Raw genomic sequence first — 22938 nt, 5'->3', positions numbered from 1 at the left:
AAATAGTAAATATTTTCACTGTCAAAACTAATTGTATGATTATTTCTAAAACAGAACCCCGAATTTTTTTCAGCGTCCCACTCTTCTTCTATGGTATTATTTCTGCTTTATGTTATTGTTTCTATAAATGCTGAATGTTTGTGGCCATGCTGATAAGAGCCAAAAATGACTGTAAACAGGACACAAGAGATTCTGCTTAGATTGCACATGGTGCAGCCTGCCTGCCTGTCAGTCTCTGTGATGGCAGTTGGTGATATCAGTTACCAATAATAATCTTGGTATGAGAAAGAACACAGAAAGATGAAGATGACAGAACAAAAGAAGTAAACAGTATACGTGAGGGTAATAGCTGGAACATAAGGAAATAGCTTAGATAAAGTTGGCGCAGGAGTAGGAAAATAATACTTCTTACACCTCCGAAGACAGATCTTAATCTGTCGCCTTCATTCATCCACTGTTTCTTAACCTCTCCATCGCTGTTGGCTTTTGATCTCCTTGCTCTCTCTTTGCTGACTCACTCTCCCTATCCTTCTCCCTACAACAAAGAGATAAAAAATTGACATGCACTTCAGTCTCTAACTTTCTCACTAACTAGCCCCCCCATCCTTATTTCTTCTCCTTTCCATCCTTTCCCCTTCTGTTTTTGCCTCTTCCCTCTCTTCAACATGCTTGAGGAATGTGTCAAAGCAGAACAAAAGAACAAAAGCTTGACAGGAGGAGGAGAAGGAGGAGGAGGAGGTGGAGAAGGTCAAAAAGGAGAAGAAAGGGGGGGAGAAAGTAGCATGAGGTAAAGGAGAGACAGAAAGGAAAAGAGGAATGGAGGGAAGGAATGAGGGGCAAGAGAGAGGTTGAGAGGAGTGGGCCACGGTTGAGTGGATCTGAATGTTGAGCTTTGCTTTGTCATCACGTGCTGACATGCAGCATCACACACATTTCAGAGCTCTTTATCAAACCCCCCCATCTGAACGGCACGCACACAACATGGGTGAGGCTATCGTCCTATACTGCATGGCTGCCTGTTTCATTTCAGTGGCCTTTGATGTATTTCTTGTTATGTCATGCTAAAGTGGTAATGGCCTGTGATGACGCTGAAGACGAATTCCTCCATGGTAGCCAGCTGTCTTTTGTAACCTTTCAACTGGGGGCGTGATCATGTCCTCTTTTCTGAACCACAGACCACCACAGATGCTGTGCTTTAATATAAAGATTCCCATGTGGATTTGGATTGATCTCAGTAATAAACTGCACTTTTTTACTTCACTATCAGGTGTTTTGATTTCATAATATAAGAGAAAACTGTTAAAGAGTTTAAAAAAAGAAGAAGAGGGAAGCCAGCTTACAAAAAACAACAACATGAATGACAGAGAAGAAGAAAAAGAGAAGACTGGAGTGCAAATTACACCTCTAATATGGCTGTCTTGTGAGGACATGCTGTGATTGTGGCATGGTGTGTGGCCAGTGACTTAGATGTTAGGTGTGTGTGTGTGTGTGTGTGTGTGTGTGTGTTGATGAAGGAAACAATGAGAGCAAGCTTTGTTCACATCAAACAGACCCGCCGGGCCCGATGCAATCCCCTACAACTGAACGCAGGGCTGTGCGCAAAAGCGCATATCAGGTTACCAAATATCAATCTGACACTGTTATTCACCTCTGTTAGTCACTGTGTCTTTGTTATAACCCTGACACTGAGCCGGTGTGTGCGGGAAGCTTATATTCTAAGCCGGCAAGGGGGGCTAATGCCTGCGCCTTAAAGTCGCCCGGGTTACCTCGCGCTAATTCGCCGTGGAGTGTAGCGGATGGGATCATCCATCAAGAGTCAATAGTTAACGTCTGCTTTGTCCAGTTGCCATCCATCATCAGCGCGTGCGTGAGCGCGCATACATACGGTGTGTGCGCGTGTGCATTTCCGTGTGTTCTTTATAGGACTACCTTCCGACCCCGCAGGGCCCCTGACCCCGCCTGACGCGTCTCCTCCCCTCCTCTTTCTTCCGCCAGCGGGGGGCGAAAAACTCTAATAAGGAGAGCCACCGCCGACCTGCGCCAATACCACCTCTTATTTTTAATCCCAGCCCCACGTAATATATTTCCCTCATGGGCTCGGGTTGTTTTTTCCTCTGACGCAGGCTAGCCCACCGGTTGCAGCCATTAGACCTATCCCATTACCACTGCTTATATTTTTATGACACAGAACCAAAGCGCACTGGAGGCTCGGAGATGAACTTGGCCCCTCTCTCTCTCTCTCTCTCTCTTTCTCTCTCTCTCTCATCACACACCCACACAAACCATCTCTTCAGGCTGGCAGTTGACTTGTTCTTCCTTTGCACCGCCCTGCCAAGACGACATGTTCTGTCAACATACTGACCTGGTTACATCCTTTCTGTTTTTGCAATGACAACATTGATGGTAATATGTAGTTAATGTAATTGCCTAAAGTAAGTGGCTAAACACCTAATAAATAGAGCACGCGGGAGTTTCGGGGAGTGGTTAGTTTGGGTGGTGACAGGTGCGCGTGTGGATGAGAAGGGTCTCCGAACGGCGTCTCCCTGGGTCGAAGTGCACAAAGTGCCTGCTGGGGTGTTCTCAGGTTAAAGCACTGTGGGCCTGTGCCTGTAATCTGTCGGCCTCCGGGGCGTGTCCGTTCAGAAAGGGGCGTGTGCATCCCTACACAAGTATCTTTGCGCTCCGTGCCATTCATTTGAAGTGCAAATGCTTATAACGTGCACTGCTACATAGATGAGATAAGAGCTGCTGTCAGTAGGTCTCTCATCCCGGGAAGAAGGCAAAACCAAGTCACGGACAGATCCAAGCCATCTGGCGCACACACAGCTTTTTCATTTTTGACGCACAGACGCGCACTGACTGCAGCCCAGGACCTGACAGCTTATCTAGTCCACACCACTAAGCAAACTATCGCCGAACATGGAGCGCAGAATCCCAGATTTCTCCGGCACTTGGGAGATGAAGAGCTCTGAAAATTTTGAGGAACTCTTGAAAGTGTTAGGTAAGTAAAGTGAAGCAGGGTTTTTTTTTTTTTCTTAAATCATCATCACTGTAAGTGGCAGTTTGAATCTTTTTATGCGCCAGTGGTTTCTGATGAAGCTTTTAGTTCTGTTCATAGTGACAGATCAGATGTGTCAGCTCAAACTGTAGCTTTCTCAGCACATTGTGAGTGTTCCTCTGCGTCCGTGCACCAGCGTACTGCATGGGTGGGGGGTCTTTGTCATTCTGCTGCAGAACCCCAAACTCCGTTCTTGGCCCCCAGCCAGCAACCCCCCCTCTTTTTTACCCTCTCTCATCTCCCCTTTTGGCCTCCCCTGCTAACACAATAGAGACAAACGGCGACACATCTGTCTGTGTCTCAACTTCAGATTGTTTGCGTGTGTCTTTAAAGAGGACCGTTATGACACAATACAGTGCAGGACAGTGGCATCGTTATCCGAAGTGACAGTCCGAGAGAAGAACAAATACCTGCCGCTGAGATCCACGCTGTTTTTTTTTGTCTGGCTCATTTGCAAACCGGCCAGTGTATGCGTGAGCGCGCATCTGTCGTTAGTAGCCAATTTTCATTTGATGACTTGGCAGTGCACACCTGGAATCCGTTTTATCGCAAAGCGCCAACAACACCGCCTTTTATCTTAGTCTCTTAGCTACCTACACATATAGAGGTAATTGAACTACATGAATCCCGTACCACCACTACACAAATGAAAGACCACCAGTTAGTTTTAACGTCTGTTTGATCCAGATTATTCTGTCCAAAGGCAAATATGGCACCGTGCGCAATAATGCGAGGACGGGATAATTTATGCGTATACTGTCTGTCTAAAAGGACGATTCTATGACTTTTCGATAAAAAGAGAGATCCGAGCGCCTGTAGCAACCTTTAAATCTCCTCTTTAAGATATACTTTCATCACCTGATTTTTTTAAATACTCTTCTTTTTCTTTTATTTCCCCTTAAATGGTTTTAGCATATGTTCTAAAATGCATTGTTCTTGCGATGCGCCTGCTTTGTGCACTTTGTAAAGTGTTTTCAAAAGAATTATTTTATCTCTTGTTATTATTGACAACATTCCAACAGCAGGAATGTTGTGTAACTACCATACACACACACATACACACATGCACACATCCACACCCATGACTGCGTGTGTTCCTTTAATTTCCCTCTACATTGGGATGACCGACAGAGGGGAATGGGCTCTGATCCCTGGTTTCATTGGGGGCAAAGCGCAGCTGGATGCACACTGTCATCACCTACTACCCTATTCCCTCCATCTATCCTCTCTTCCTTTCCTCACTCCAGCTCTCCTCCCTCTACCCTCGTCTCTCCATGTCCCAAATGCTTCCTCTGCCCTATGATCTTTGACCTCTGACCCTGACCGTCTGAAATTGTGTTTGTCCCCCAGTGGTCAAACCTGTGTGAATTAAAGAATTTCGGTCACAAAAATTAACAGCGGGGAATACCTTGAGAACCTTCGTATCCCTCTGTGGCTTCCAAAGGGTTTGGCAGGCCAGCAGCGTCTAAGCCAAAAAACTGAAGGGGGCCACATTTTCACTTCCAGGCTTTTATGCTTGGTCGTGCACAAGGAGTCATTACATATGGTATCTGTGTAAGTGAAAAAAAAATGGGAAAAAAGGCTACATTGTGAGTAAAGCTATAAGCACATTTATAAATGCACAGCAGCAGCTATGATGTGCAGTGATTTACAATAATAAAAAGTAAATAAATAATCACATTTTTAAACTTTTGCCACCTCGTCACGGCATGGAGGGGTGCAAAAAGTATTTATATAACCAAATTAAATAAAGGAAGCCGTTCCACAATGTAAACACACACATACTGCAGATGCCCCCTGAAATGTTGTGAATTATTAGTATAACATAATATTTAAGTACTTGGAAATATTAATAATTACCTGGGGCAAAAAAGGTGCAAGTAATTCCTGCAAAATAATGTCTTTCCAATGAGTGGGGATTCATCTGCACACCACAAGCTCACAATGCATATATATATATGAAGCTGCTTGTACAGTGCACACAAATTATACACAGGGCATAGGCTGGACAACCCAATGCATGGCAAATGACTGTGCATTTCTCTCTGTATATATTTACACTTGGTGACAGGTGGGAATGTGTGAGAGGTGAGAAGTGTGAAACCCAACTCGCAGCAGATACACACTGGGCGGCATACACACACTTCCCCTCACACTTGGACAGAGATCTTCGCACACCACACACAGACCGCTGCCCCTCGTCTGCCCAGGCCCCCCAACCTCCCTCCCCCCACACCGGTCTTCTCCTTGTTCCCTCTCTTTTCCCACGGGGTAACATCATTTTTTTTCCTTCTTCCCCTTTTCAGATAAACACTATCAGACAAACCTTTTCCTCCTTTACATTTTTTTTTTAAACTTTTAAGCACATTTCAGTGGGAAAAAAGGCTGGTGAAATTAATTTTATTAAAAATAATACTGCAGATTAGTTTATAAATGTGGCTAAAGTTAACAAACACTAACATTAATTAGATTTTACGTGGCTTGTCTTTTTCTTGGAAGTGCTGTTCTGGTCACTCTTTCGTGAAATCATTGTGAAATACAGATGACCAACATACCACAAACTGCCCCCGTATGGAGAAGCCTTTTACAGTCACACAAAATATTGAATGAGTTATGCTTTTTTCCTAGAAGCAGAAAAAAGGGGAATAACTGCGATTATACTTCAGGAAGTGCAAATCGCAATCACGGTGTGAGTGTTAAAGTCAGTAAGCGTGTGTTTGCATGGCCGCAACGATGATTAAGTCTGGGGGGGAGTGCAGGCATGCTTTGTCATATGACCTCATTGTTTCCTGTGCGATCATTATTGGACAGCGCCGTGCATTTTAAGTCTGCTCCAAATTTTGCCCCGTGTGTGCAGAATTACATTGCAGATAGGCAGCAACACAACAACACTCAAACACAACCACACAGCAAGCCGATACAGGGCTTGCTTGTCTTTGTTTGCTTGTGTTTTTGTTTACACTCTGATACACAAGCACAAAAAAAGATCCGTCTCCATGAACTTTACCAATGTCCAAGGGAATATTTTTAGGTTTAGTGGAAGCAGCAGTGTTAATTCAAGGCACCACAACTAGCTGTGTAAGAGCATTGTCACTATGTTTCTTGTCATTATGTGTTGTCTTTTCTGGAAATCTCTTCCCACACATGCTCTTTCACATTTTCTGTTGCTTGTTTGTATAGGTGTGAACGTGATGCTACGCAAGATTGCAGTGAAGGCAGCCTCCAAGCCCCTTGTGGAGATTACTCAGGATGGAGAAACGCTCTCTATTAAAACATCAACCACAGTCCGAACCACCCACATCACCTTCACTGTTGGGCAGGAGTTCAATGAGACCACTGTGGATGGGCGTCCCTGCACGGTACACAAAATATGGACATGAATATATTACTAAATGCACTTCATCTCTTCTTGGACTACACATGGACACACACACATACATAACCAAACACACAAATGATATGGGTGGGAGCTGTGTAGATTACATCAATCTGTTTAATTTGGCTTTTCATCATATTTGGACTGATAGCACAGCTTCACCCCTCCCTTGGTCTCTGAAGACCTATCATGCTACACTGCACTCCTTCACACACTTTACAATCCTTTTCAACTTCCCGTCTTCCCTCCGTTCCCCCTACTTGCCCTTTGCTACCCTCTGTCCCTCCCTAATTCTCCCCGCTACTCTCTCCAATTTCCCATAGATGGCCTCTGTTCGGCCGTTTCCAAAGCAAACACATGCAACCCAGCCAGCGCTTCGCTCTACTAATGATGAGCGTATCACGAGTTATCACCTCTCAGTGATCACCCTGCTAAAGCCTTTTTGTGCTCTCTCTCCATTAGACACTCCCTCATTAAGTTCCCTTCCCTACAAATGGCATTGTATTTATTCGTGAGTCCATTTATTTGTGCATTCATTCGTGGGTCTAATGGCTTTTCAGAGTTTTCCACGTTGGGAAACAGACAGCAAGATCAGCTGTGAGCAGACTCTGCAGAAAGGAGAGGGGCCTAAGACATCTTGGACCCGAGAGATCACCAGTGACAGCAAGCTGATCTTGGTAAAACACACAAACTATCACCTGAGCAACAGTTTAGATTCGGAGACAAGTACAAAGCTTTACCGTAGATTATAGTTCACAAATTATTGTATACTGTCTACTACTGATCTACTACTAAACTGAATTTTCAGACTTGAAATTAACTCATTAAAAAAAATGTGTGTTTTAAAGGTCATTATTAAAAAAGTGGCTAAGGAGTAAATCTTAAAATGAACTATGAACTGTATATAAAAAATGGACATTGCCACTGTGCTGCCTCCAACGTACACTTTGAAGCCTTGACCATAGCATTGTGAACATCCCCATTTATCATTTTGTAGCCATAAATGATCGCATTTAGACCATAGGATGATGTGCTAAATTGTCAGCTAATTTCAGGAAATTTGGCATCCCTAAATTATACAGGGTCACACATACACAGATATTTACTAACTGCTGTGTGGCATATAGCACAAGAAACACAGTGACATGGTCCAATTCAGTAACCCAGCAGTCACCGACCAGCAACATCTGCATGAGCTACCAGTCACCAGTCAGTCGAAGAAGCTACACCCTTAACACAGTGGCCATGTAAACCTGTTTATTTTGTCTATGTGGATCAACTACAGGCTGTATAAAACAGATGTTCATCAGTTCTGGGACTCGTAAACCAAGTGCAGAAATGCTTTAACCCTGCATTTTTTCTAATGCCTAATCGACATCATGACATCATTAAATGCTCCCCCAATGAGTACATGCTCTCAGTTAGCACTTTTAACTTTAATACAAAATTATGTTATTTCTAAATCCTGGTCCTCATTAGAGTCAAAATCGAAGATAAGAAGGTTATGGTCACCTTGGCTATGCCCATCTTTTAATTACAGTCTGTGGGGATTGGCTCATTTTTGGAGCCAGCCTCAAGTGGCGAATCAAAGTACTGCACTTTGGGTTTTGGGGGTTTTTTGGTGCTTGTCCTTTAGCCCAGGTTGTTTCCCCTTATTTAAACTCTGCCATCAGCAAAATTTTATTCAGCTGTCCTGAAGACAGCTCAGTTGTCATCACATGAACAAAGTGTGTCCTCTGTGTCAAAGCAAGACAACTGGCTGAACAGACCATGACAAAAGCTGCTACGTGGATCTTGTTTTACTTGTGAAACCTTGAAATATTCTTTTGTTTATAGCAACGAGGGCTGCGTGGGCTGCAGCATTGCACTTGTGACATAGCTGCATGTGTCTGTGAGACACTTACCACACAGAGTTGAGTTATTGTACTCAAATAATCTTTTTGGAGTCCACTTATATCTGCTGGCCTCTTACACCAAAACACTAAACTAATGAAAACATAAACACAGAAGCATAATTGCACTTAATGGGGAACCCCACCCAGTTAGCACTTCAGGTTGATTAAAACAAACTTTCAGATGTAAATAAAATGCTTATTTGACCCAGTAAACCAGTTCAGTTAGAGATAAGATACCACGCAGGCTTCGGTCTGGAGCGAACGGTTTTTAAAGTGAAGAAATTGCAAACACAGCAGGTATTTATGGGGAGATGCTAGCTTGAGGGCTGGCAGTAAATAGTTCACATTTAAGCCTCCTGAAGTGTTGTTAAGCACCAAACCCACAACTGGTTTTTAGAAGCCAGCGTAGTTGTGGTGTGTGTGTGTGTGTGTGTGTGTGAGAGAGAGAGGGAAAGCAAGCAAAGTGTGTTTACTCTTTGCATACACAGTGATTGGTCAAAACAGTTTGGCACAGCGACATTATGTTAGTCATAACTGCTGGAGGCAATAAAAATGGGACTTTTAGGGTGGATTAACATGAATGTTTTAACTGTTTAAAAATGAATTTATGGTTAACTCCATGCCAGTATTTTTGCCTCGGTGCATGCGAGTATCCTCATTAACTGCCCTCATTGCCCTCACTTTCTTTTCAGACCATGAGAGCAGATGATGTGATATGCACCAGAGTCTACGAACGACAACAATGAACAAGAGCACTTCTCACTTTTCGCCCTTTCAGCTCGCCCCGCGTCTACAGCATCACCGCTTTGCGTCATTGCTCCTCTTTGTCAGAGCTGGGAAATAGCAGCCTATAGTTTTATTCCAGCATCCATGTTAGCTTCACTATATAATAGGTGTGGTAATTGTATCTAGCATGTCACATGTACACTATAGTCTTAGCTACTGTGCTATCCGTCTGTCTTTCCAGACCCATCAAACGTGACCAGCTGAAGATTTAAACATGAAAATGTCTTCTGCATTGTATGTAGACTTGCTGAGGAACATCTTGTGTATTTGGCATTGTGTGTTTGAGTGTGAGTGTGTGGAAGGAGACGGGATGTGAGACTATATTTGTAGACGTGTAAACCAATCTGAGCTCTTCCAGTCTTCGGGTCAGTTTTGATGTGTCCCTGTGTCCTCTCTGTTGCCCTGCCCTCACAACTTTAACCTTTTTCTATCTCATGATGACATTTTATATTTATTACTACGCTAGTGTCGGTTTTTACATTGTGCCTCTTTTATACGAAATGTGATCGTAGGAAACAACACTTTCTATGGGAAAACAATAAACTACGACATTAACTCAGCTCGACTCTTGGCTCTCCTGTGTTGAAAACCATTAGGAGCAGAAACGCATTTAACAGTGCCAGCAGTGTTTTATGGTTTGTGAGTGTAGCTGCAGAATGTGTGCGCATTAGACGGCTCCATCTTATTTTGGGTTTGCTGTCAGCTGCCTGCAACTAGAATAACTTGTCTGTCCCCTCCCGTTTAGTCTTGCTTCCTCCCAACCTCCCGTCCCTCCCTTCCCTCTCTGTCAGTCATCTCGGTGCCACATGTCGTCCTTATTCTTCTCTCACAGTTTCATCTTGCAATGTTTCCCTGGCAGCTGGCTCTCATTTCTTTTATTTCCATATTATTTGCCAGTTGGTTAAATGATTCATACTTTTAAAGCCCTAAAAGGCTGCTTGACTTCAAGGGATATGTTGTGTTTTTAATCCACTTACTCACTTTCCAGTTAAGAGTTAGATGAGAAGATTGATTCCACCTTTACATATTTAAGGCCTAGACATGCGTAGACTATATGGGCAAAAGTACTGGGTCACACCACACCTGGTATGGACCAATTCAAGAGTATAATAATGAGCCGTAAGTGATATTATGGCAAAGGGGAAGCATTTAGGAACAAATTCAATTAAATTCAAGTTGATTTATATAGCACCAAACCATGACAACAGTTGCCTCAAGTCACTTTTCACTGTAAGGTGCAGTACACTACAGTACTGGAGAAAACCCCAACAACAATGAGCAAGCACTTTGCAATAGTGGGAAGGAAAAACTCCCTTTTACCAGGAAGAAAGCTCCAGCAGCATCCGACTTGAGGGGGGGCAGCCATCTGCCATGAGTGGCCAGGAGAAGGAGAAGAGAAAAAGAGAACACCTGGAAAAAACATAGAGTAAAGAAGAGAAATTACAAAAATTTAGCGACATGCTGCAGTCGTATATAAACACACAGGCAGTGAAAAAAGTGCTCAGTGCATCACGGGAAAGCCTCGCAGCATGCTTAGGCCTCCAGCAATGTAACTAAAGGATAACTAACATAACTAACTATATGCTTTATCAAAAAGGAAGGTTTTAAGCTTCATTTGGAATGTAAAGAGAGTGTCTATCTCCAAAATGCAAAACTGGAGTTGACCCCACAAGAAAGTTGCCGGATAGCCGGAGACTCTGCCTCCCATTCTACTTTTAAATATCCCAGGAAACACAAGAAAGCCAGCAGTCTGAGAGTGAAGTGCTCTATTACAATAAAAATCTACAGTGAGTCCTGAGTTGATCATTCAAGACCTTATATGAAAGGAGAAGGATTTTAGATTTGATTCTGGATTTAACAGGGAGGCAATAAAGAAAGGCCAGTATGGGAGAAATATGCTATGTCTTTCTGATCCCTGTCCATACTCACTGCAGCATTTTGGATCAGGTGAAAGCTTTTCAGAGAGCTTTAAGAGCAACCTGGTGATAGTGAATTACAATATTCCTGCATAAAAGTAACAAATGCACAAACTAGCTTTTCAGGATTAATCTGAGACGAGATGTTTCTAATTTTAAAGATATTGCACAGATTAAGAAAGCAGTCCTACATATTTGTTTGATATGCATCTTCAAGGACATATCCTGCTCAAAATAGACACATTGTTTCTAAGGTTTTTCAGACAGAGGGTAAGCTCAGTTACGTTTGAATTTAGGAGAAGAAAATTACAGGAAATCCTGGCCTTCATGTATGTCTTTATTATATGTGTTTGGCTTGACATATTGATTTAAGTAATCTGGCTTCCAGGACTCTGCTGACTCAATAACCTATATAATCTAAGTTCAAACCCCCTCTGGCAGTAACATCAATACAAAAGCTGCACCGGGAGTTTAGATTTAGATGGCCCACTACTCTTGTCCATGTAATGTGTCTGAATATGAAAATGCAGAATCTGTAGGCAACAGATTCTGTAGGTTTCTACTGTAGTTCGAGTTCTATTGACCAATTAGATTTGCATAGGCTTTGGTTGCATGTGCAGGTAAACAGTCGATGTGGAGTTTCACCTGGTTTCACCTGATGATTATTTAGCTTTTTATTATTAAAAAAACATATTTATTTGTAAACAATGACCACAGGATGAAACAGTTGGAAAAGCCTTTAAAATTGTTCATAGTCAGAGGCAGCAAAATTGCACAACCAGCACAACTAATTAATGTGTTATACTAAAAAAAAACAAGTCTATAAATGCCAAATGTGAGGACCTTACCTACTTTTTTTACATGTGTTTTTTAAATGTTACACTTCATGTTTAGAGGTGCTGGTAGCTGCGCGTTGCTGCCTATACACAGAGCAGGGTTGGTGACGCTAGCTAACCGTCCATTCGAGGTAAATGAGACCCAGACACAAGAGTGGTATTGATCTTCTCATCTTGGAAAAAAGGTTAAAAGGAATCTCTGACAGGTCAGCCTAATCCGTTAAATGTCCTCATTATGGATTTTATATTATTGCAACTGTGGAGGGTTACTGGACAAATAGAGGTCAGCCTGAGATCTTTTTGGGTCGGACGTTGAACCTCTTGACCAATCGTCAAATGGTCAGAGTTCGGGCAGTGGGCGTGCCTCTAATGGCAGGAAATGCCACTTGGATTACAGGGTACAGCTGATTGACAGCAGATGTGCTTAAAAACAAGCAGGCCATTAAGGGTCCTGGAAATGAAAGAGGCAGGGGGGGAAATGACAAAACAATATCCCACAAACATTTACGGTCATGTAATAAGTGAAAAAAAGTACAGATGGATTCCTGAGGGAGGAATTTAGCGCTGACAAAACTTTTTTCTTTAAAGAACTATCTCATCTTTATTTCTCTTCTTGCCCTGCAGCTGTGTATAGTTAAGGTGTGACCCCAATAAAGTCCCCTCCTCTGCCTCCTGCCCTAATAAAAGAGGTAAATAACTACCCCTCCCTCTCTGTTTATTGCCCCCTGGGGCAGTAAAAGGCAGCTGTCTGGCCCCCTTCAAAACGCCTGGCTTGCACTGGACCTCTGTAAAAAAAAAAACACATGCACAAATTCACACAGAAAACTGAAAACACACATTCTGTCAACGTTTCACACACACCATCAAACACCCACACTCTACATGCAGTTTCTAAAACACTTTGCACAAAAACAGGTGAAAAAGACAGTCTGGATAAACAAGAAGACACCGAGCGCACTCGTGTCTGCTGATGACATCCTGACGGCATCATTATTTCTGCAGGTTGTTGGCTTTAGAGAAAACATAACAAGGAAAAGAAGATATGGGAATACCTTGGCAAACTCTGGACAAACATACTGCACGCCAGCAGTGTAAGAAAAACAGAAACGGATATACTGTAGGAAAAAAATGCAGACATGCATCTACACAAGATTTAAAAAAAAAACATCTGCATGATTAACAACTGCTGCACTTCATCCATCAGATTTAAGTGGAAACTTGACACCACCTGAACATGTCTAACAAGGTAACCATGGGCAATCGCAGATATCTGAATAGAAACTAGATGTTGGTGTTGTCGAAGTTTGTGGGGGAGCAGGTTAGTTTAGCTGCCCCGGGGCCACGGCTGACTCAGGGTGGCGTCTGATAAATGACTTACACGCATGCAGGAGTTGAGTGTGTTCTTGCCTGCATACTTGAGTGCATGTCACAAAAGTCAAGACAGGTGATTTGTGATCTGGTTGAAGGAATTACTGAGGAAAAGGGTCAAGTGCATTCTGGGTTAGATTGTAAAGGAGTGGGAGGCGTCAGAGGAACAAATGTCCTGCGGGTGCTCAGAGAGCACGATGGGCAAAAAGAGGCACATTCCCACTACATCTTCCTGATACACATATTCCTAGGGAAAGTATGCATGTGGCAGTGTGATGACAGGTTAAACACCCTCACACACTATACTGTCACTGTCCGGGATATTGATTTACACTCACACACACACATCTGAAGGTAAAGTGCACCAATCTCCTGTGGCAAACACTATTAGACCACCCAGGAACCTTTGAGGTCTCTTGTAAAAGACTGGTCAAGAATAGTGCACATGACATCATACCGCACACACACACACTGCAACCGGACTGGCTGCAGCACATGGAAATCTACAGTTTTAAACACATCCATAAGCGCACATACAAAAATCAAATTATCCCCCTTCATTAAATTAGAAGTTTGTTATTCAGCTAGGAAAAGACATGAGAGAGAGAGGAAGGCATGCAGTAAAGGTCAGAGGAAGAAGTCTGGAAATCAAAAGTATTCGGCTGGCGCCCTGACCCACTGACTCAAACCGACAGACTTCAAAATATCCTCACTTTAACATCTGGCCAGAGAATCCTTCCATTAAGGAAAATAAAATCAAAGAGGAGCACAACCGAGAGACTTGGAGACACTGAGTCAGAGACTGAAAAGGCAGTCTCAGTCCTATTTGTATAAAAGATGACAAATTCACTTATACACATGAGGCCAAGGATTCAATTTGCTGAGGCTCCTCATGTCTATTCACTGAGGGGAATCTCCAAACTCCAAAATCACAGTGTAGCATGAGCACACTCATCCTTCTCTAAGTATAGGACAATAGTCTTACAGTATGCTGGAGGTGAACTGAATGAAGTCTTTGTAGAGGTGAAGAATGTAATAAATCTGATTACAGAGTCTTAATGGTGAACTCCAGATACACTGCAGGACACAGAGGAGATGGGAGATAGCATCTGAAGACAGATAGAGAGAGGGAGGGTGAACTTTATAGAGACAGGAAGGACAGTCGGTCACATTTTGCTGCAAAAAACTGACACTGCAGGCTTATTATGTGCTTGTGCATCCATTTTCCCCATCAATAAAGGAAAGCTAAATAGGCACGGAGACAGTAAAGCAGTCATTAAGCTCACCCACCATATGTAAACATCAAGATTTTGCCTTGTATCCTTTTTATGCCTTAATCCCACCTTAGTTTCATCAGTACACAAAACAGAATGAACCAGCTCCAGTTATTTGCTTATTAATAAAGAGTCATTTAAGCCTTGAGTTGGTACTCTTGCTTTATTTTTTTATCCTTATTTGGCATTTAAGAATTCCTTCAGGGCATTCGCCTCTTTCTCTTGTGATCTCTTTTCGTGGGGGCACAGTGCACGCAAAGCAAACTGAAAATGTAAGTCAAAGCAGCTCAAATACTCCTGACTCCAGTTATCTTTGTTAATGTGATTAGCCCAAGGATTCACGCACTTTCCCCAGCTTAGACTGTTAGTGTTTAAATGATTAAAAAAGAAAGTGCAGTAAAAAAAAGTGTGACATTTAAAAACAGATCATGTTTCAGCCTTTAAGCAACCCGTATGTGAATAGAACCCATATGGCCTATCCTCTGGTCTTCTGTCCCCTGTTACACCGCAACATATAGATCCATCTATCCATACATCCATCCATTCATTCATCCACACATCCATGCATTCATCCATACATCTGAGGTTTTTTTGTGTCCAGTGCAAAAGAGATGGAGGTGGGGGTGTGAAGGCAGGCGTCCAGAGGGACCATCAGGCATCACAGCTGCTGCAACTGTTAAATCGACATGACTCACTCCTTGTTTTTAGGATCAGCGCTCAGTAAAGTCTCACACATGCATTAATATGCAAAACAACATGCACACGAAAGTGCACAACATGTAAGCTGAAAAAAAACATATTTCAACCATAAAGCTTTTTATGATTGAACTTGTATTTATTATTAATTTTAATTATTAGAGCGGGAAAACCTCATTTCAGTCTATTAACATCCATGTTTATCCACTTCTTCCCCCCACAGCTATCTCTCCCTTTCTCACTCTCTCCATCTCTTTCCTCGCTCGAGCACACTTGGGAACAGCGAGTCATAGCTGGACGCAGCGTAATGCTGGGTGAGGTGCGCTGTGGTGTCATTTGATTGGTTGCAGAGCACTGTGAGTTGAGAAGCAGGGTTGGAGGAAACACACCTTGTGAAAACTTATTGGCTGCCGCATGTGCACGCACACACACATAAAGCATGTGTGTACATGAAAAAGTCCCAGAGCTGCTACTTGGAAATTGGTGCATGACTGAAAGAGCAAAAATAGTGCAACTGCTTTCCTCGTGGGAACAAATTAAAGGTGGAGTAATCCATTTTGGAAAAAAGACTGTCGATACTTGAACACGGTGACTAAACAAATATGCCACTCCTGTCGGGGCACTTCACACACAAGGCAACGACACAATGTAACAGTTACAGGCACACTAACGCACTTTTGTTTTAAAGTGTTTAGAAAGTTTGCTACACTTGCATTTAGTGTACAACGTGCTACTTTTAGCTCTAAAACAGAGGCTTTTGGAGACTCTGCTGACCCAGTTTTACTCTGAAAGGCCCAGACGTGTGGTTTAGTCAAGACTGGCAGAAATTGAGACGTTTGGAAGCGCTGACACATACGTCTGCACTTGTTTCCTCGTTTGGTCTTAGCAGTCACAAAAATTAAGCCAAATTATAGAATAGAATAGAATAGAATAGAATAGAATAGAATAGCTTTTTATTGTCACTGTTACAAGAACAGTGAAAGGCAGTTTGGCATCTCTCCATGTGTGTGGAGTACACAATAGCGTAAGTATTTACACAATGACAAATTTACATTTACACAAGAAAGATATGTACAAGTTATACATACACCTGCAAACATACACGCACATACATACATATATGTATATATACATATTTGCATCCGTACATGCATACACACACATATTTCCACATACACGCTTACATCTATATACATACACATACATGCCATCTAACTAGCAGGTGCATTGAGAGGTGCAGTGTGATCAGTGATATTGCACATTGAGTGGGGGAGGGGGGGGGGGGGGGGGGTGCTGTTGGAACTATACTAAATAATGTTATAATAAATACAGTTTAAAGTGGTAAGGGTGTTGTTTGCATTGAAGTATAAACAGAAATACGATTTATAAATAAGGTGTAATGTCCATGAGTGTTGGCAGTGCAGTTATCCTCTAATTAGGGTGGAGGTAGGGCATGTTTGACAGCCTGTGGGTAAAAACTTCTGTTGAGTCTGTTTGTCTTCGACCTGATGGACCTGTAGCGTTTACCAGAGGGAAGGGGGGAAAAAAGTGAGTGTCCAGGGTGCGAGGGGTCTTTAATGATGATGCTGGCTTTCTGCTGAAGTCTGCCAGTATAGATGTCTCTGAGGGGAGTTAGTGAAGTGCCGATTGCCCGCTCTGCTGCCCTCACCACCCGCTGCAGTTTCCTCTTGTCCTCCGCAGTGCAGCAGTTGAACCAGAGTGTGCAGCAGTAAGTCAGAAGGCTCTCAATGGTGGAGCGGTAGAAGTTTACTAGTAGTCTTTGGGGTAATTGGGCCTGACGTAGTTTCCTGAGGAAGTACAGCCTTTGTTGTGCTTTCCCTACCTGGTGGGAGATGTTTGTGGACCAGGTAAGGTCGGCCGAGATGTGGACTCCGAGGAACTTAAAGCTTTCTACCCGTTCTACCTCCTCCCCATCAATGTAGAGGGTAGAGTGCTCAGATCGCTTTGTTCTTCTGAAGTCGATTACCATCTCCTTGGTCTTGGCTGTGTTCAGATGCAGGTTGTTGTCGTCACACCATTGCTTCAGATGCTGAACCTCCTCTCTGTAGGCTGAATCATCGTTGTTGTCGATCAGTCCTATGACAGTGGTGTCATCAGCAAATTTTATAATGGTGTTACTGGTGTGGATTGGTGAACAGTCATGGGTGAAAAGTGAGTATAAGAGGGGACTGAGGACACACCCCTGTGGGACACCCACATTCAGAATGAGGGTGGAGGAGGTGTGCTCTCCCATTCTTACGTTCTGGGGTCTGTTGCTCAGGAAGTCCAGTATCCAGCTGCACAGTGAGCTGCTGAGTCCTAAGTTGCTTAGTTTATTAACCAGTTTGTGGGGTTGAACTGTATTGAAGGCAGAGCTGAAGTCCACAAATAGCATTCTCACATAGGTGTTACTACAGTCCAGGTGTGTGAGGGCTGTGTGAAGAGCTGTTATTATGGCATCCTCTGTCGACCTGTTTGCCCTGTATGCAAACTGGTGTGGATCGAGGTTTGCAGGGATTAATTATTATACCTAGGCTCCCAGATTTCATCATTCTTGTCTGGTTACTCCATTTACACTGCTTCGTCTGATTATGTACCAATCTGAACATGCCACAGAATTCCCAACAATTCCCAGTCTATGCGTTCTGCCTCTATGATTGCCTTCATGTACTACTTTAATTAAGAGTTCCACTTGATCACAAAGAAATTCACGATCTTCTTCCAATTCTTTGTTCTTTCTCCCTCATAGTTTGTTCTTCAAGAAGCCAAGCCAACACTTTTAAAACGGCATTAATACATAGTAAATAGTAAATGCAGTGTGTGTAGTGGTGTGTTAGTCATTATAGAATACATTTTGACGTTCAAAAGTCTTGAGATGCCCCTCATTTCTTTGACTTTTGCTAGAAAAATGGAAACAGGTGTAGTGATTTACTGAACATGTGCAAACATACATGGTGTGCAGCATATAAAGGAAAAATATTTGGTATAATCACCTTTATTCCTTCCACATTTTGAACTCTGTTAGGTAAGATTTCTTGTCATTTCTTTAAGTCGTCTTCAGGAATACTTATCCCGACTTCTTGAAGGATATTCAGAGCTCTTCCTTGGATGTTGGCTGCCTTTGGTTCTGTTCTCTGTCAACATGATCCCACACTGCTTCACTATCGTTGATGTCTGGGCTCTGGGAGGCCAGTCCATGACTGGTAGTGTATCATTATATGTTATTCTATCCAGGTATACTTTTACTGTATGGGCAGTGTTTTGGCAATCACTGTCATGCTGAAAAATGAAGCTGTTCCCAATCAGATGTTTTCCAGATAGTATTGCATGTTAGATGAAAATCTGATGGGACTTTTCAAAATTCTCTCAGTTTTTTAAATATCCCCAACACCACTGGCTGAAATGCAACCCAAACCATGACAGAGCCTCCACCGTGTTTTATAAATAGTTGTAGATACTCACTGTTGCACCTCTCTCCTGACCTCCTCAGTACATACTGATGATAATTTGAACTACAAATTTCAAATTTACACTGATCACTTCATAAAATTTGCTGCCACTAACTTTCAGTCCAGTTCTTGTGTAAGACCTCAGCCTTTTCTCCCTGTTGTCCTTCTGTAAAAATGGCTTCTTGACAGGAGCCCCTCCACTGAGACCATTTCTGGTGAGGCTTCAGTGAATGGTAGATGGATCAACCCGAAGGGTCAACTGCATCTCTCAGGTCCTGTGTCAGATCTTTGCTGGATTTTTTTTCTTAAGGTCCAGACAGATCCAAAAATACTATTTTATGTCTGTCAAATTTTGTTATCGTTGGAGTTTTTCAAAGATTCAACTGAAGAACTTGGAAGAAATCAAGTGCTTTTGCAATAGGCTGCTAGTGCCTGAAGACACAATTTAAAATTGGTTCATTGATGAGTCACCGGCCTGTCAGCGTCACACAGAAATGCTCACAACTCTTTTTGCTGCTATAACTAACACCACAACAGCATGCTCTTATTCTCTTGTATGCACAACACATATGTGCCTCCCAGCTTTCTGTGTTTATGATTGGGGTTAGAAGACATAACCACCAACAGAATGAAATATAATCAGGACAGAACTTGACCAACTCATTCAGTGAACAAGGTTTCAAAACATCGAGAGCGTCACGGCACTGAACATCAGCAATGTAAGTCTCATCATCTTTCTGCTCTGTGGCATGTCTACCTGAAACAGATGGATGCAGCTGTACTTTAACAAAGCTAAGCATGTTTCAACATATTTCCTTTTAAACTAACCCTCTGTCTTGTGTCTGGAATGTGGTTGTGTGGTTGCCATTTATAATTTTCAGGAGATATTTTCTGATTTTCAAAAAATGGAAACATTCCTCAGAGACTTTGGTCCATATTTACCTGATAGCATTACACAGTTTCTGCAGATTTTGTGGCTGCACATCCATGTAGTGAATCTCCTCTTCCACCACATTCCAACGGCACTGTATTGGATCTGGTGACTGTGGAGGCCATTTGATTACAGTGAACTCGTTGTCATGTTGGAAAAAATCAGTTTGAGTTTTAATCTGAGCTATGTGACATGGTGCATTATCCTGCTGGAAGCTGCCATCAGAAGATGGGTGCACTGTGGTCATAAAAGGTTGGACATCATCAGCAGTAATACTCAGAGAGGTGGTGCAGTTTAAATGATGCTCAGTTTGTACTAATGGGCAAAAGCATGCCAAGAAAATATTCCCACACCATTACATCACCACCACCAGTCTGAAGTATTGATACCAATCCATGATTTCATAATGCCAAATTCTGACCCTACCATCTAAATGTTGCAGAGGAAATTGAAACTCATCAGACCAGGCAACATTTTTCTAATTTTTTAATATGTGGTGTTGGTGAACCTCTGTCTCCCATTCTTAGCTGAGGAGCGGTACCTGGTGTGGCCCATCTGCTTCAAGGTTCAAATGTGCTCTTGTGCCTTCAGAGATACTCGTCTGATACTTTTGCAGTAACAAGTGTTATTTGAACTGCTTGTTTTCCTATGAGCTCAAAGCAGCCTGGCCATTTTCCTTGGAGCTCTGACAGGTACAGAAATTTATTTTGACTAAGAAAAGTGGCACCCATTGGATGTTTTCTCTTTTTCAGACCATTTTCTGTAAACCCTAAATGCTTTTGTGGGAAAATCCCAGTAGATCAGCAGCTTCTGAAATATACAGACCAGTCCATCAACTATGCCATATCCATAGAATGAGTTACTGCCATGACATCAGTGCACAGAAGATAGGAGAAACTGGAACCCAAAGACCAACAACACCGATTAAAATAACAGGTATCACTAAAATGAAAAGCTTACCTTCCTTTAATAAACCACGTAGTCATAACCACCAGTATCAAACACTGGCAGAATTCCAACCAAACCCATCAGGAGTGACGTCTCAGGGGCACCTGATGACAGAAAGGAAAAAAGGCTTGTCTACTAACACCCCACTGTCACTACTGTCTAACTATCCACAAATCACAATTGCTGTACTGTACTGATAAAATTTAACACACTGGTGCTATAGTCTCCTACAGCCCTGCATCTATCTATCTACATAGCCAGACTGTAGGTCTGACGTTGATTTACTTATCATTCAACAGGCAAAATATCCCACAGAGCCGCCAACTAAAGTAGTACACCCAGCGGACATTCCATATTTAACTCATGCTGAAATGCAGATTTGCCTGGAAAGGGCGAAGCAGACACACTGAGCAGCAGACATCAGTTCAACATAAAGCCTCTGCTGCTGTTTTGTACACTATGAAACTCGCATGCAGTTTGAAACTGTTTCTGCTGGACTGCATGCTCCTCTAATATACTATCAAGTCTAATAAAATTATGCAAATATGCATGGTATAACTAACCCATAAATATTAAAGTCTAATAAGTTTTCATCTTTAAAGTTGTGGGAAAGATCTAGAAACAGTAAAACAGTGCTTACTTGTGCATGGAATAAAATAAATACATTATATTTAATGTGCAGCAGTGGTTGCTAAATGCTGTAAAAGTTATCTGCTCTGCTTTGATTTAAGCTGTTTTGTCACAGCAGCGCGACTCTGCAAAGTTTGATTTTATGACTGATGTTAATGGGCTCCTACATAACGCCAACCGGTGTGAAACAGTTTGTCTGTGGTGTGTGTGTGTGTGTGTGTGTGTGTGTGACAGACAGAGAGAGTTGGCTCTCGCACAGGTTTCACCTCAGTACAAGACTCAGCGATTGTCTACAGCGGCGTTTGGTTGCGTGTGACTTTAAATGCAGCTGCCAGTTAGCACAACTATGTTGCTAGTCGAGTTACAGAACCCACGATGTGCCAAACATGTTAGGATACATAATTGCAAAAATAATATTGGCTTGACGTTTCTTTGAGTCATTATGCATAGATCTCATGGGAATATCTGATGCCTCTTACTGGATTCTGCTTGAGGGAGACACTGGATGAAGAAAGAAAGTGGAGGCAATAATGTCAAGGACGCTGATGAAAACCAAAGTCATTTCTGCAGTAAATGAAAGGGGAATGCCGGAGAGGGTGAGGTCAGTTTTCCAATAATCATTAACTTTCCCTCGCTGGACTCATGAATCAAAGCAAATGGAGTCCTTCAAGATGCGTTGGCCACTTATGAGTTTACTCAGTAAACCCAGTGCACTGCGTGCTGCCGCTGGCAGAAATCCATCGCCACATGATGACCCTGGAAAAGCTAGAGATAGAAAAAAAAAAGATCTTCTGCAGCATTCCTTTAAGTGTGAAAGGAGGAATTCAGCATAATATGAATCTGACATCAGCTGACCATCATGAGACATTGTACTGACAACCAGAAGACAAGCTGGCCCGGGATGAGCTATGCAATTAGCTTTAAAAGGAAACCATACCAATTCTGAAGAGAGGTTAGAGAGTGCACACACACCACTAGGCTGCTCTGCCAGGTCTGCCGAAATACAGATACAAAAACTGAAACACTGCGACACCAAGTGGTAATAAGAGACATTTGTTATAGCAGCAGAATAGTATTTGCAGCCTTTTATCACTACAGCTATATTTTTACACTCAAAGCAGAAGCAGAAGATATTATATGGAGTTTGACTATTTACAGTAACATACTAGTCACAGCAGACTGTTAATTTATTTTTGTAAAGTCCAGCGATTGGCTTTTTGAGACCTGTTTATGCAAAAGGTCAAAAACAGGGTTCAACAAAATCACTCATCTTTATACATCCTGCAGCAGACAGCATGTCTTCTTTCCACCCAGCCAATGAAGAAATTCACAGATTTATTTATGAAAAAATAAAATAAGCAAAGTTTTACTGTTATACTTTGTTCAAGTACCTCAGTCATCTAACAGCTGATGGTGACATTTCATTTTATTTCTTGTGAAAAACACTGTAAATAAGAAAGCTGAACTCTCGTAGGGTGGTGTAAAGCAACAAACATGAGTCTCTCTTACAGGATTGAGTCCCTCAAAGGTGAAACCACACTGATAAAGTAAAACTGTAAACATAATATCTCACTGTCATGTGAGCCCACATGGACTTTTTAAATTATTTGGTATAGGAGAACAATTACAAGGCAGTGGAGCCCAGTGCCCACAAGAATATTTGATTAGACATCAATACAGTAAAAAAGTGGTGTGAAAAACACACATCCCTGTGCCCTGATATATATCTTTGATGTATTACATAAAAATGGGACTGCATAAGAAATTAAACCTGA

At 42.3% G+C, this 22938-nt stretch overlaps 1 protein-coding gene across 1 annotated transcript; it reads left to right on the top strand.

Annotated features, from left to right (window-relative positions):
- The first annotated feature begins 2676 nt into the window (after positions 1-2676).
- crabp2a (cellular retinoic acid binding protein 2, a) lies at positions 2677-9674 on the top strand. The gene is made up of 4 exons (XM_003450899.5): positions 2677-3001; positions 6239-6417; positions 6995-7111; positions 9022-9674. Exons 1-4 carry the CDS (start codon positions 2920-2922, stop codon positions 9073-9075), a joined length of 432 nt encoding a protein of 143 aa, XP_003450947.1. The 5' UTR covers positions 2677-2919; the 3' UTR covers positions 9076-9674.
- The last annotated feature ends 13264 nt before the right edge of the window (positions 9675-22938 follow it).

Source organism: Oreochromis niloticus, linkage group LG11 (genome assembly GCF_001858045.2).
Source record: "Oreochromis niloticus isolate F11D_XX linkage group LG11, O_niloticus_UMD_NMBU, whole genome shotgun sequence".
Classification (NCBI taxonomy): domain Eukaryota; kingdom Metazoa; phylum Chordata; class Actinopteri; order Cichliformes; family Cichlidae; genus Oreochromis; species Oreochromis niloticus.
Note: the sequence above shows the minus strand (reverse complement) of the source record. Positions and strands in the feature narration are given on the sequence as shown.

Coding starts and splice junctions, on each gene's coding strand:
- crabp2a (XM_003450899.5), top strand. CDS start 2,920: ATGGAGCGCAGAATCCCAGATTTCTCCGGCACTTGGGAGATGAAGAGC. Junction 3,002..6,238: donor GGAACTCTTGAAAGTGTTAG/GTAAGTAAAGTG, acceptor TTGTTTGTATAG/GTGTGAACGTGATGCTACGC. Junction 6,418..6,994: donor TGGATGGGCGTCCCTGCACG/GTACACAAAATA, acceptor ATGGCTTTTCAG/AGTTTTCCACGTTGGGAAAC.